The sequence below is a fragment of the Triticum aestivum genome, chromosome 5B (genome assembly GCF_018294505.1).
Source record: "Triticum aestivum cultivar Chinese Spring chromosome 5B, IWGSC CS RefSeq v2.1, whole genome shotgun sequence".
NCBI classification, from domain to species: domain Eukaryota; kingdom Viridiplantae; phylum Streptophyta; class Magnoliopsida; order Poales; family Poaceae; genus Triticum; species Triticum aestivum.
The window spans coordinates 677,124,485-677,140,489 of NC_057807.1; the positions used below are offsets into that span (position 1 = coordinate 677,124,485).

The following is a 16,005-nucleotide window of genomic DNA, read 5'->3' on the forward strand; positions in this document are numbered from 1 at the left end:
AGCTCTCCTCTTGAATGCCCAAGTCTCTGGTTTTCGGTGTTGCTCTGCTCCAGGTGAGAAGTCGACGACAGGTCGCGTCTGCCTAATCCCAACCATGTGGATGCCATCGGTGCCACTCATCCAGGTTCTAGGGTGAACGTGTTCATTGTTGACGGTTCGGCGCCTTTCGAGCCAGGCGAGGAGGCAGGGGCCTTCTTCGACAATGGATCTGGATGGTGGTGCTTCCTGGCTGGTCCCAGATGTTGTGGCTAGGGCTGCCTCTTCGGTCATCTGATCTTCCTCTCCTGAGCCGGCATCCCCCTTCTCCTAGGCTTCGCGTGTGCAAGAGGCCTTGACATCCTCAAGCTTGGTGCTTCATGTAGATCCTTTTTTTCAGTTTGTTGTATGTCTGGCATGTGAGCTGCTCCCGGCACCATTGTATCTTGCCGTGTTTTCTTTTTATGGTTCTGTGTCGAGGTTGTACTCCAGAGTTTGTAATCCTGGCCGGTTGATGGCTTTGTTAATTCAAAGCCGGGCTCACCGTGAGCCTTCGTTCTAAAAAAAAGTGTAAGGGCCCGTCGTGGTGCTGGTGGCGGTTGTGGTGCAGGGCGGGGCTAGCCAGCGCCGCCGCCATCTTCTGTGTAGACGATGTCCTGGCCGGAGCACAAGGCTCCCTATTTCTGTGCTTCCCTAGCAGCTCGGTAAGCAACACATGCCTTTCTATGTCGATGTCAATGCGGCACCTCTTTTCTTGGAGGCTACATCACCGCAGCTTGTCCGGTCAGACACCGGGCATGGAGCAACTCAATGCCTGCACGCTATTCTTCGGTATGCCTCAAGCGGGGTGAGCCGGCATACAACGATGCAGATAGGCCGTTGTTTGAGTTAATCCATGACAAAGGTGGAGGCTACGAGGACGAGCATGTGGATGAATCAAAGTCCACGCAGTCGGGCGGGTACATCCAGTCCGACACTTACACCCAGTAGGGCACGCAGCCGGGCATGCACAAGCAGTCAGGCATGCAACCGGATTGGGCCACCGGGCAGCAGGAGCAGGAGGAGGGCGGCGGCGACGACCTAGATCCAGATGAATTTGTAGTCGATCCGAAGAAAAGGGGTAGAGGAGAAAGCTTCAACATGAGAGAGGGCGAGTTTTTGTGCGATGTGTGGTTGACCACTAGCATCGATCTGATCCATGGCGCAGAGAAAAAGGGCTCAACATTTTGGGCCAACATTCACACGTTGGTTCCATGAGCGCAAGCATTTCAAGCCCTATGCCGGCGAACTCTTCTGCAACAGATTGATGCAGTCTCATAGCCATGGATGGTACATCATTCAAGGGTCCGTGTCCAAGTATTGCGGGCGTTTGAAGCAACTCATCGCGCCCTGCCTAAATCTCCGAGCAAGTAAGTGTGTTGGTCATTTTGCAGGATATGCAACTTGTTGACCGGATATGCTCTATGTTTTGGTCATTTGGCCGGATTGGATATGCAAATTGTTGGCCAGGTATACTCCATGTTTTGAACATTTGGCCAGATCGGATATGCATATCGTTGCCAATGTTTTACTTTATAGCCTCCTCGTACATGGACTTTGTTCTTGGCGCTGGAGAAGAAGAATTTCGTCCTCATGCATTGTTGGCTGAAGTTGAACGGGTAACCCAAGTGGAATGTGTTCATTGCCAACTCCACCAAGACCGCCGGTATCAGCACTGAGGAAGAAACGGATGATCCAACAGAAGAGCCATCGAAGAAGATTAGGAGAGGGTTTCCGAGGAAAGAAGTGGGAGGAGAAGAAGGTGAAGCTAGAAGGGATGGCAGCCAAGATGACGGAGAGGTTCGTGGACATCTCGACGAAGAATGAGTAGACATATATCAAGCGCTCCGATATGAAGGAGACATGTAAGGCGGAGAGGTTTAACATGTTTGATGGTTGTGACCGAGAAGAAGCTCAAGCTTGAAGAGAAGAAGGTTCATGTCGCAACCACTTCGGAGAAGGTGAAGATGTTGACATTGAAGATGGATGAGTCGGATGACAAGGCAAGAATAATCGTACAAGCCGTTCATTTTGAAGATGTTAAGTAGGGAGTAAATAAGATCTGTTTGGGCGTGAGAATCAAACTAGAGGTTGATTGCTCAAGAGCACACGTGGATTATTAAAGCCCTTTGTACGTCAATCACAATCACCTTGGACGTCGTTGTCAACCCAACTCGACTGCGACAATCCGCGAACCAACCTGTGGTTGGATGGTTAGAGGGACTGTGGTATTCCCAGCCCACCAGGATTCAAATCCTGGTGCTCGCATTTACTCCTGGATTTATTTCAGAATTTCCGGCGATGCGCATTCAGTGGAGGAGACGTTTCCGTGCGCCTACGGTGACTTCGTAAATCTCAAGATGAAATGCCGGCTCGGTCTTTCGGAGGTGCTCATAGGGGTAGGGTGTGCGTGTGTGCGTTCATAGAGATGAGTATATGCGCGTGTATATGAGCGCTTGTGTCTGTACTGATGTTAAAAAAAAACTGCGACAATCCCATGGAACGGGATAAGCCTCTCCTCTTTTTTTTCTCCCTTCGATTCGACACCTTTCGAGAGAAAGATTAAAAGGGATGGGATAAAACCCATCTGCTAGTCGGTTACGCCCACGTGGCGCCACGCCGCTATATACGCGGCCCGAACCGCCGCTAGCCCGGAACAGAACCCCGTTCGCCACGGTTGCGACTTGTTTCGAGGGTCAGAGCGCCGAAGAGTAGGGGAGAGTCCAAACTTCTTCTCGAACCACCATAGAGACGGAGAGAGAGATAGCGGCGATGGCGACCAGGGAGGCGAAGGCGACCAAGGAGGCGAAGGTGGTTCCCGCCGGCGACGCCGACGCCGACGGCGAGGAGCTGGTCCCGGCGCTGGCCTCGCTCGAGCCGGTGTACGGCGCGGGGCCGGCGCTCGACGAGGCCCGCCTCCGCTTCGCCCGCCTCGCCGACCGCTTCCGCGCCCTCTACTCCGCCGGCCCCGCCCTCTTCGCCCGCTCCCCAGGTCTGTTGGTTAGCGTGGCGGTGCACGTGATTTAGGCGAGATTTGCTGATGCGTGGTGCGTGCAGGGAGGGTGAATCTCATCGGGGAGCACATCGACTACGAGGGCTACTCGGTGCTGCCCATGGCCATCCGCCAGGACATGATCGTCGCCATCCGCAGGGCCGACGCCGGCCTCGTCCGCGTCGCCAATGTCGACGACAAGTACGCCACCTGCGTCTACCCCGCCGACCCGGACAAGGTAGTAAACCAAGTCAATCCTCCGCTCCGCTCCGCCCTGCTCTGCTCTGCTCTGCTCTCAGATCGGATTCCCGAATATTCCCCTTCACGCAACGCCGTGATTCAAGGGGATGGGTTGCTATCCAATCCGCCCAAAAACAGAAAAAGCCGAGGTTTCTGTTCCAGCCGCGCACCTAATTTTTTATTATCATAAAATTATTTTGTTCTGCTGCGGAGGGAGGTAGGGCACGCGAATCTCGTTCCTAACTAACTAATGGTGCGGCGGGCGGTTGCATTATCATCATGATCTTGTGGATAACAGAAAGTCCGTGATGCGTGCCATGGACCAGTTCCGTGTCATGCCCGTGAACTCGATAATTTTTAGTATTTGTGATCCCTATCCACTGTTGGCTCACTGGCGTGTGGAGCCTCCTGTGCAACAGATGCTGTTCCCTGCCTCAGATGGCCAATCGAGGACTGACTAGCAAGGAGGTGCTGGAATCGATCAGTTTTACTTCGATATTACTTTGACGGTTTGACTTTTGGTTTACCTGGCAATTTTGTTCACAACACTGAACACTTTGGAGGGATACATGTTCAAATTTAGACGGGTCTTTCAAATTGGAATGCAGAACAATGCGAGGTGTGCAATAAATAGATTGCCCGATGCAGCAAATGCAACCGGAGTTTGTTGAATCAGAACAACTGCGGATAAATAAAATAAGCCTGTCGTGCTTGAGAATCAAAACAAAATAAGCGTGCCTTTCTTCTATTTTATTCAGAATCATTTGGAACAGATTCTCGTAGCACTGGTGGCATCAGATTTGCTTTTGTCCATGTTGCTATCTGTCGTCAGCCTCACTTACATGATTCTTTCTGTATGTCACCTTTGATTCAGTCATTGATTGGTAAGCATTTGTCGTGCAGGAAATTGACATCAAGAACCACAAATGGGGCCACTACTTTATGTGTGGGTAAGTTTAGCTACTTACTGGTAAAGTCGTTGCTCTGTTTATTTCATTTGCTTGATTGTTTAATCCTCTGTCTGCAGATACAAGGGAGTATACGAATATGCTAGGTCGAAAGGGATAGATATGGGTGAACCTGTTGCTCTTGATGTTGTTGTTGATGGCACAGTCCCTCAAGGTATCACAGGGGAATTTGGTTATGAGTTTTATGGTTACCATGAGTGATATCATGTGTACCAAAGTTTGTAATGTTTGTGTGTTGCTCTTACTCAGGATCTGGACTTTCAAGCTCAGCCGCATTTGTCTGTTCAGCAACAATTGCTATCATGGGAATTCTCGGGAAAAACTTCCCAAAGGTATTCTTTACCACAAATCAAACATTGCTGTAATCCCTGTTCACATATGAAAGGACAACTGACTATTGATCAAAGGTGAACCTTTCATTGATGCAAGCTTTTGATGGAGGCTTCAAGCTTAAGGAATCGTTCTCAAATAATTGCCACTATAAACCAAAACACTATATATAATATAAGGATGACATGGATGACACAAGTTGATAAACTTTTCAGGTTCTGGAAAATTGATAATCTAATTCCAAATTTGACCCTGAACAAGCGCATCTTTTCTTTCTGCGTCAAATGGACATGCAATGTTTACCTTATGAAAGAAAATAGACATGCTCTGAGGTAGTTCTGTTGTAACAGATGTGTTATCCTTTCACACTAGTATAATAAATACTTGACTAGTACAAAATGTGGCGATAAAAATGATTTTGGCGGTGCCAAATTGTTGCAGAATTGCTGTTATCAATATGATTTCCTATGGAATTAGTAACTAGGTGTTTCCAAAAACATTTATCCACTTTTTTGGTGTGTTCACGAACAAGGTTCTTGTGATTTTTTTCCTTATTTCTAATTGTGCCATTCAAATATGCAGAAAGAAGTCGCTCAATTTACTTGTCAATCTGAGCGTCATATTGGGACACAGTCAGGTGGTATGGATCAGGTAATTGACACCATACTGTATATGGGAAACTCCCTATTTTCCTGTTTTGCCTAATTTATGCCATTTAAGTAAAATCAAAATAATTTGGTAGGATAAAGAAAGTCCTTCTATGGAACTAGTGGGTAGGACAGTATCTGTACCGATTTCCTTCAGCAAATATCTTTTACATTCAGTAAATATATATTGTACCTGTACTGGGACACCACAGAACAATCCTAGCAGCAGGTGTAATGTTTGGTATGGCTTATTCTTTGCAGAATAAGAAGGTTTAGCTTTATGTTCCAATATCCTTTTTGGAAATCATGCTTACATGCAAAAAGTAATGTGATCCACCCTTGATATTATTTACAAGAGGAAGAGTTACACTGTTAAATCTTATAGAACTTGATATGTGACTGCAAGTTTGATTCACACTGTTTAAGAAGCTTTGGATCATCTTTTATTGTTGTTGAGTTCTTTACTTCACTATATTTTTCCAGGCTATATCTATCATGGCCAAACCTGGATTTGCTGAGTTGATAGATTTCAATCCAATCAAAGCAACCGATGTGCAACTACCCTCTGGTGGTACATTTGTGATTGCTCACTGCTTGGCAGAGTCCAAGAAAGCAGAAACAGCTGCTACAAACTACAACAACCGTGTTGTAGAGTGTCGCTTGGCAGCGGTAAGAGATTCTTTGGTTCCAAAGTGAGCATGTAAACAAATTAAGGATGATTACACAATACATTCTATTGCACATGTACCGCTAGACAGCTATAATGCATTTCTTGTTTTTAATTGAATGTCTTAAAGAGTATGGAAGGTCGTAAATGCTTTGCCACTGTATCTCTGCAAGCAACTCTGGAACATATGTAGTTCTATCTGGAGAATGTTTTTCGCTGTTCTCAGTTTTTGTTGTTAACTGTGGAAAAACAACTTGAGACATACATCTTCATTTATCATCTATTGAGATAATATTTCTCTGTTGCGTTTTTACAGATTGTTCTCGCCATCAAACTAGGGATGGATACAAAAAAGGCCGTCACGTCTGTTACAACCCTCTCTGATGTTGAGGGGCTATGCGTCTCCTTTGCTGGCAAAGAAGGTTCTTCTGATCCCGGAGTTGCTGTGAAGGTACAGAATCTTACTAAGAATTTAGGATATGGCCGAGGAAGATGTGCTTTTGCATACAATGAATACGTGTGCTGCTTTCATTTTCTCTGTGCACGCCTATGTTGCAGCAGATAGATACATTTGTATACGGCAGGACATAATATGGATAACTGCAATCCACAATTTCATAAAATTCCAGTATGGAGAATTACAGAGCTACAGTATGTTAAGCTGATAGTATGCATCAGTAGCATAACCAGAGAACGCAAATCATGACCTATAAGATCATAAACCAAGAAAAATGTATAATTGATACATCGGATTTAACATACAAACATCTAGTCGTCATCAAACACACAAAGAAAGGTAGGTGCTGGCAGTGGGTTAGGCATCTAAATTTTTGGCGGTACAATTCATCTTAATTCTACAGAGAATACAGACAAACATAGGATGTGATGATAGCGTGATAAAAGCAAAAACTGGATATGATTCCCATATTCACATATTCCCGGTGTCCTTGGGTGTATTTTTCCTGCCAATTTACAGCACCTATATCTATTTGTGGTTCAGCTATCAAAATTTCAGTGAAGCTCTTGATGTCTTTGTGATCACAACTATGTTCCTTTTGGAGTTTTTGTCAGCTAACATACGAGCAAATAATTCTAAATTTGCTAACATACGAGCAAATTTTTCTAAATTCTTAAGTACAACATATAGCTGTCAAAATTGGCGAGGATGCAAATGCTGGAGGTTTGCTGTTAAAAAGTTCCTTCTGCCAAATTACTGCGAAGCCTGGGTGAACCATCTTTGATTGTGCAGTTATCTTAATCGTTCCTAGTTAGAGATGTCAGCACTTGCCTGGGTTGCCATTAGTGCTGCCAAATGGTGAAATTTGGATCTTTGAAGTATGCTTCGAGAGCTGCTTTTGTTGCAACAGAGCTTCTATGCCATACTTGTTCTTGTTTATAAATAAATAAACTTTGGTACTAAGGATAAGAATTTTATTATCCCTAGTTATACATATTATCCAGGAAAGAAGTGCTGGTTTGCAACAGTAAATATTTCTCATGTTTTGTTTTTACCTTACACTTCTCTGATCAGTGTGCAACTCTGCAGAAGCTATTGCATGAGGAGCCATATACGTTGGAGGAAATAGAGAAAATTACAGGTCAAAGCCTAGCAACTGTCTTCCAAAGCTCTCAAACTTCCTTGGATGTTTTGAGAGCTGCGAAGCATTTCAAGTTATTTCAGGTGAATTATACTTCATTGTTCTGTATTTCCTTACATACATCAATGAAGATACATATCGCTCCCTACTTAGTTTTGGAGACTCAGAAGTTCCCTCCTTCCCCAACACTCTATTTTGGCACCATTCCATGTCAGCACAACTTATCCTCTTTTTCACCTAAAGTACACACTCTCTTCGCAAGTCTAGCAAACTTTAGTTTACTTCAGTCTTGTGTAACTAAAGATTGATTTTCTCTTTGTTGTATGATGCTAGATTATCTAGTCTAGTTTCCTAACGTGTGTGTAATTTCAGCGTGCCTCTCATGTGTACTCTGAAGCAAGGTGGGTGTACGCATTTAGGGATACTGTATTATCGAAACTCAGGTAGAGTTAATTTATTTCAACTTCAGTCACCATGTATTATTCTTTGCATATACCCTCATCATAGTTGACCTGGGTAAAGTGTGCTTGACCTGTTATACCCAGCATTTTCCTTCTAATCTCGGTGATACGGCACTGACCATTACTTTGCTTGCAGCGACGAAGGTATGCTTAAGAAGCTCGGTGATCTAATGAACGATAGCCATCATAGCTGCAGTGTGCTGTATGAATGCAGGTATGTGTTTGGTGTACTCTGTTATTTATTAAAATCCAGGCACTCATGTGTCATGAAACAGCTTTTTGTTAACAATTAATTAATGAGCATACTGTTGTATTCCTCTGCATTAGCTGTCCCGAGTTGGAAGAGCTTGTGAAAGTGTGCCGGGACAACGGGGCACTCGGAGCGCGGCTCACAGGAGCCGGGTGGGGCGGCTGCGCAGTCGCCCTGGTCAAGGAGGGCATCGTCCCACAGTTCATCCTCAATTTGAAGGTACGCTGGAATCCCTCAGCTCATCTAGAACCAGTGACATCATCCAAACTGGGCAGCCAATGCACAATGCTGTCGCTATCCCTTTTAACCGACCCTCAACCTGTAACAAGGCGACGGCGGTAAAGTATAAAAGTATCAGTCGTTGCAACTAAAACGGATTGTTTTCCCTCTCTGCAGGAGAAGTACTACAAATCAAGGGTCGACAGGGGAGTGATCAAGCAGAGCGACCTTGGCCTGTATGTGTTTGCGTCGAAGCCGTCGAGCGGCGCAGCCATACTGAGGCTGTAGATCGACCACCGCCGGCCGTGGTCGGTCGCTTGTACATGCACACATACCTATTGCTCGAATAAACGCGTGCTCGAGGCGAGCACGCTGCCATTAGCTAATTTAGTGCCCGCGTGTCTGAATGTACAATACTAGTACAATGTGTAGTATTTATCTCTGTTTATTATGGGCGATCTGACTGCCAGGTTATCTACATATGCTGCTGTTGGTCCTCTCTAAGAGGCACGGAGTCCCGATGGTTGATGCATCGTTTTTGTTGTTGTTGAGGTGTGGTTACATGACCTGACACTCACGTCGACTAGCTGAGAACGACGGGAGAGCTGCAGAGAGGACAACAACAGGAACAACAAAGCACCACCAGATACCTTTTTTTCTTTTGAATGTTGGCAGGAGAGCTGCAAAATCCATGGATTAGTAGTATAAAGTATAAAGGGGACTTGTAAGTAGCGCCACTGAGGAATGCACCGGAGAAGGCGAGAGCAAAAAAAGAAGGGAAGAAAAGGGACCTAAACATCTTCTAGCTAGACTGGCCCAAAGAACCACATTGCATACTGCGCGCCAGAAGGTAGCACCCACAACACATCCGGTCAAGCACTCAAGCGCCTACGCCGCTACCAAAGTGCACATATCCGTGAAACTCAACGACATCAAAGAGGAACCCTCTGTCCAATATAGCAAACATATGCCACTCCGATCCCGCAAGATTGGCTAATATAACTCGCCCGATGCACATTGCATGTCCAGGTTGCTTCTGCTGCTCACACAGAGAGGTCACACAAGCTGCTGCTGACCATCTCTACTAGCCCTCTGACCGAGTCCAACTCCAAGACAAAGACCCCAAGAGGAAACAGGGCACCATGCAAAGCCAGAAACGTCGTCATCGTCCGATTAGGGAGATTGGATGTAGGGTTTTCCCCATAGCATGTTGGGAGGGGGAGTGGGGGGGGGGGGGGGGGGGGGGGGGGGGGCGACAACAACATCGATGCCTACAACAAGGGAACGGTGCCTGTAGGCGCCCCCATCGACGATTCTGGCCACAACCAGAGTACGGCTTTTGCCGGCTACCAACCCGCCCTCTCCACGACGAGCAAGCATCGCGCCACACCTCGGCCTTGCGCAATAGGCAACAAGGACCCCTCCACCGCAGGCCTGTAGAAACCCAGATTGGGTCTGCCGTCTAGGGAATCCACGCCTCCAGTAGGCCCGGATCCTCTGCATGCACCTCCAGGCCAAACTTCTCCCACTGAACATCTCCAGGCTTGCACTGGAGTGCCACTAGAGTCCACAAGGCCGCCACCCAAAAGATCCGCGCTGGGGGCACCTACCACACACATCATGTGCCCCGCCTTCCTCAGATGCGCGCAAGGAGCGAGGCTAGGGAACGAAACACATGGGCCAGCAACCACATCTATGCCCGCACACCGCAACCAACCGTGCCTCCACGCACTCCCGCAGCCGTCTGCAACGCGTGCTTCTCATGTCCTTAGTGTCTTCACGTGCTACCGCCGCTCTCGCCAGCCCTAGCTCGCCACGCCGCTCCCACGCCTTTCCTTGGCTGAGCGCCCCACATTGCCCAAGCCTCACAAGAGGAAAAAAATGAAGGCCTCGCGGACGTCGGTGGCGGCGAGAGGAGGAAGCGTTGGAGAGGAGAGGTTCGTCGACGGCTAGGGTTTTGCACGGGCCGCCCGTTTGTGTAATTGTGTGTATGGGGCAGGGAGGGGGGGGGGGGGGGACGGGCACCACCGAGACATTCATTGGCGGAAGAGAAGAATATCCTATGTCGTTGACAACACTAGGAAAGCACCAACACTTTTTGAACCGAACCTAGGTATGTTACATGGGCCGAGACAAATATTTTTGTGGCATGTGATTGTTTTGCACCTCTTATTCTATCTGTAGTCATAGGGATCTTTGAATTTTACTGCGTTTGCGTGCATCTTTTATATGTTTTCACCAAGTTACCACTTGTAGGAGCATTTTGGAGTTTAAGGAAAGATCATCATATTATGGTGGTGAAATCACATCAATGAACGTGATAGGATACTACCATAAAGGCTGTAATTACCTAGGAGAAGAAGGAGGCCACACATCAGCATCCAGAGCACAAGACGACGCACGCTCGCGCCACATGCCATTGCCTGAGCTTGGTCAACTATTCACCCCTGCATAGACGGATCGCGAATCAAATACGCCTAGCGACCAGAACGAAGAACCCTGGCATTTGGAAGGATTTTGGAGGGGGAATTGATTAAGGGAATCCATCGCTGCATCACCACATCGAGAGAGCATCATCACCATCCGTCTTTATCATCACCATCCCATCTCTCTTTGTAACACATTATCAGTGTAGATTCACTCTTGTATTACTTGGACGCTATCTCCATGTTCACCATGGTTCATCCCAGATGTTTACGCCCTCAAGTGCGAGTAGTTTCCCTAGTTCTCAGGGATATGGAGGAACCCTAGTATGTTTAAGATTGAATGATAATGACATCCTATTTATATGTTTATGTTAATGATTATCTTGATGGTTGGGTAAAGTCGACCATCCAACATATGCCTCCTTTGGAGGCAAGGTGTTATTACTATGGTGTTAAGGTCGGAAACGGAGGTCAGTAGTGACAGTGCTTACCGCCCTCCTTTCTGGATCATTGCAATAGGGGACAAACAGAGACCGCCTTACCTATGTCCACGGACAAACCCTTAATTACCATTCTGTAACTGAAGTGAGGATGAATGGTGGTGGTTTGTGGGATAAGGGGGTACTGCATGTATGCACGTATCTATACTTGGCTTCGTCCACTTGTAGAAACATATAAAGTGAATTAGGAATGCGACTACGAATTATGCTCATGCATCGGTCGCCGCAGTAGACGCATACTAGTGGGGAAGCTGGACTCCCTGAGAACGCTTTAGTCCTATCGATTTCAACAACCGTTATTTACATCTCACACTCTTTTGTTTACCCTTGCTCTTTGTTACCATGTTTGCAACAACCTCCCATTACTTTAAACTTCCGTTTCCACTTTGTTTGGACAGTAACTAACTTGCAGGCACTATATTTTACTAAATCACTACAAGTGACAAAGTCCAATTCCTATGCTCCATGTCATACCGATACTCTTACTTTGAAAAGGTTACAACTAAATCCTATGCACTTGCAGGACATCGTCGTGCCGGTCAGAGATCGTCACGTGCCTTCCTGTCCAATGATGAGGGAAACCAGTTTCTACAAAACCAAAAGGATGGGAACTAAGGGCGTCTCCGGGTCGTGCATGAAATCAAACACCCCAAACATCTGCAGACACGTCCCAATGTGTCCGCGGACAGTGGTTACCCGACCATCTAACCGGGTGCACAAAATGTTGTCCCTGGCCCCGACCTCCTCCATTTGACATGCATATGTAGATCAATAGAAATTTAACATATGTAAATACAAGTACAAACATATTTAATCACAAGCAAAAAGCGCCAGATGTCCACCGGATCATCGTCCGGGTGGTTCTCGTCTTGCTACCTGATGTGCGTCTGCTAGATGTACGACATGTGGGTGTGCGTCTGATGATATTCCTCCACTTGCACGTCTTCATGGCCACCACTATCGTGGATCATGTTCATCAGTGTTCTGTTTTTGACAGATTCTGTCTTCTATGCATTGTTCTCTTATTTTGATGAATCTATCGGTAGTATCGGGGGGGGGGGGGGGGTTATGAACCATGGTGAAGTTGGACTACAGCAGATATAATGCTAATATGAATTTGGAATGAGTTCACAACAGTACCTAAGTGGTGATCTGCTTTTATTACATGAACGGATCTCACGAGGGTTTTGCTAAGTTTTGTGTGATTGAAGTTTTTAAGTTTTGGATGAGATCACGATGGATGAAGGAATAAGGAATGGCAAGTGGCTAAGCTTGGGGATGCCCGAGGCACCCCAAGGTAATATTCAAGGACTCCCAAGCAACTAAGCTTGGGGATGCCCCGGAAGGCATCCCCTCTTTCTTCTAACGATCATTTGTAATTTTACTTGGAGCTATATTTTTATTCGTCACATGATATGCGCAAATTCTTGGAGCGTCTTTTGTGTTTATTTTTCCCTTTTTCCTTTATGCACCATGCTGGTATGAGATAGTCCTTGGTTGATTTATAGAATGCTTCATGCACTTCACTTATATCTTTTGAGTATGGCTTTATAAAATGCTTCATGTGCTTCACTTATACCATTTGAAGTTTGGATTGCCTGTTTCTCTATACATAGAAAACCGCCATTTGTAGAATGCTATTTTGCTTCACTTATATTTGTTAGAGCATGGGCAAATCGTTTGTAGAAAGTATTAAACTCTCTCGCTTCACTTATATCTATTTAGAGAGTTAACAGGAATTGGTATTCACATGGTTAGTCAGAAAATCGTACATAAAACTTGTATATCATTGAATATGATATGTTTGATTCCTTGCAATAATTTTGCGATATAGAGATGGTAATATGTGGGAGGTACTAGTGAATGATTGTGGTTTAGTAAGACTATTGGTGTTAAGGTTTGTGATTCTTGAAGCATGCATGTAGAGTCTCTCATTATGCGATGAAATTGGAGCATGATTTATCACTACTAGGGAAAAGCCTAGTAGTAGCGCGCGTATTAGGTGTATCAATAGCGCGTGTTGACCCATGCTACTGCTATACATGGCTAGCAACAACGAGATTTAGCGCAATGCGCTACTGCTAATATTTGCAACGCTTTTATCTAGGGAGCGCTACTGGTAAGAGCACGCTGCTGCTAACTCTACTCCCCTCGCTACTGTTATTTTTATTAGTTTTTTTTCTGCATATTTGTTTTGTATTTGAACATGCTTTATACAATAATCTTTAGCATATCATACACATACAAATGTAATCATAGCATCAAATCATATCATCATCCAACACAAAGTGGTCTCTCGTCATCATCTCGAAAATAGCGATACAAGTTCTTGCAACTACATCGTCATCCATCTAAACAATGATATACGCAAGAAGAGCTATCACTATGAGTGAGAGCGGAGCTATGCAGAACATGAGTTCGTATCCCTCTCTCGTACTAGCGCGAACCTAAACTAATTACTGGCTGTCGCTCGGAAACCGGAAACCGGTACACCTGGGCTTGACACTCCGGCCACTCATCGTATACTCCTGGCGTAGCACTTCTTCGCCATCGATGATCTATGCACCTGCATCATCACATGAGTCGATGATATGCAACATATATAGTTGAGCAACAGAAAGAGACAGACTTGGCAAAAATAGAAGCAACATATCATAAGCATAAATAGTAAAGTTCATCATACCCAAAATGCCCTAACTAGAGTGATCTTCGCTAGTCGAGGAGGACGGTTTATTACATCACAAATAAAGTTTCGTCGTGCATAACTCAAAGTTTCGTCATACATAAAGAATGGACTAAACAGACACATTGTCATATATCGACAATCACTCAAACATGTCGTGCCATCCATCCAAGTCAGGGAGATAGTCCCCGAACTTAGTGAAAGGCTTCAGGTCGAGAAGCTGAGCGGCTATGCGTGTTCATACGTCTTCCTGCGACATTTTCCCTTCCTCGTAGAACATCCCTATTTTTTCGAGGACCTCCTTCATGATAATTTGGGCAAGTTCACGCTGGATGTGATAGAACTCAACTCGAAGCCGATGATCCTCGATATCTCCTAAGTTCCTTGCCCATTGCAGAATATGGGCATCCCCGGATGTTGGTGACATGCGAAGGTTCTGCTGATCCCGTCTGTACTCTAGCATGTGGTGTAGGACATAGAATCCATCACTAAGAGTATCACTCGGTTGCTGGATGCAGCAGAAGTCGGTCTTATGGCTGAAGGCGGGCCTGCCATTCCTCTTCTTCTTGGTCTTGATTTCTCCACCCTGTACGCCGTAGAAAAAGATAGCACTGTCGAGAAAAGACTTGATGTGGGTGTAATCCTTTTTGTTCATGTTCTTTGCCAAGTCCAAGAAAAGAGCGCGGGAGTATCAGGGGTAAAGGATGATGAGGTCGGCGCTCCCATGGCTGCGCAAAATAAGTACACCTCAAATTAATTAGCCTCCACCGTGCAAATGAATGATTGAAATCAAAGGAAGGATATCTGCGTGGATGACTTACAGGGGATGATAAGGCACGAGAATCGTCTCCTTGTCCTTACTGGCGACCATGAAATCGACGATGTAGTCTCTCACGTATTCACGGTGCTCTCCGCAGACTGCCAAGAAGCCCTCGTGCATGAAGTACATGTCAGCGATACAGATATAAGGTATCTGCTCAATCCCAATGATGTAGTTCATGTACAAGGCATAAAGGCGGACAAACGTAAAATCCAGCTTCTTCAAGTGAAACATGTCGAAGATGTAATCGAATTGAAGGAAGAACTTCTCCATGGAGAATGAGTCAACGTACTACCTTTGCCGCGGCACGTTAACCACGTAGAGTGGGTATCCTGGATTTTCTGAGGCGATTAGGCTTTTCTCTCTCCGCAGCACATCGTCATGAAGTCTCCTTAGATCGTCGTGTATGGACTCTACCGATGCCCTCAGTAGGATTGGTTCACCGGGGATATGGTATTTTGCTGCACCGCGGACATGTATACAGTCTTGAACCCGAGGCTGCGGAGGCGGCTGGATCATAGCAGCAGCATTATTGTTGCCTTTCCTCGCTCTCTTCCGATGCTTCTTTGGTGGAAGTCCGTCTATAATACGTTCAGGCTCCGGAGGCGGCAATTCAGGCACCGACTCATGACGCTCAAACCCTGAGTACTCACACTGCTGAGCCATCAATCCTCTGTCATCAATGGCGCCAGTATGAGATACTGTTGAGTGTCATCATCATCCTCAAACTCATCTATGGCGACATCATCAGCGACTAATGGAGCCTCTTCCTCACCCCATTCGCTATCACCTAGCACGACAAGCGACACTAATTATGTAGGTGGGGTGTGATACGTCTCCAACGTATATATATATATATAATTTTTGATTGCTCCATGCTACTTTATCTACTGTTTTGGACTATATTGGGCTTTATTTTCCACTTCTATATTATTTTTGGGACTAACCTATTAACCGGAGGCCCAGCCCAGAATTGCTGTTTTTTTTGCCTATTTCAGTGTTTCAAAGAAACGGAATATCAAACGGAGTCCAAACGGAATGAAACCTTTGGGAACGTGATTTTCTCACCGAATGTGATCCAGGAGACTTGGACCCTACTCCAAGAAGTAACAGAGGCGGTCACGAGGGTGGGGGGCGCCCCCCCTAGGGCGCGCCCCCCTACCTCGTGGACCCCCTGTTGCTCCACCGG

At 46.0% G+C, this 16,005-nt stretch overlaps 1 protein-coding gene across 1 annotated transcript; it reads left to right on the forward strand.

Moving 5' to 3' along the window:
- The first annotated feature begins 2,668 nt into the window (after positions 1-2,668).
- Positions 2,669-8,867, forward strand: LOC123114130 (galactokinase). Its single transcript, XM_044535497.1, has 13 exons — positions 2,669-3,007; positions 3,073-3,245; positions 4,151-4,197; positions 4,275-4,369; positions 4,465-4,547; positions 5,128-5,196; positions 5,676-5,861; positions 6,176-6,310; positions 7,406-7,540; positions 7,830-7,900; positions 8,055-8,132; positions 8,246-8,387; positions 8,565-8,867. The coding sequence occupies exons 1-13, from the start codon at positions 2,788-2,790 to the stop codon at positions 8,673-8,675; spliced, it is 1,545 nt and encodes a 514-aa protein (XP_044391432.1). The 5' UTR covers positions 2,669-2,787; the 3' UTR covers positions 8,676-8,867.
- The last annotated feature ends 7,138 nt before the right edge of the window (positions 8,868-16,005 follow it).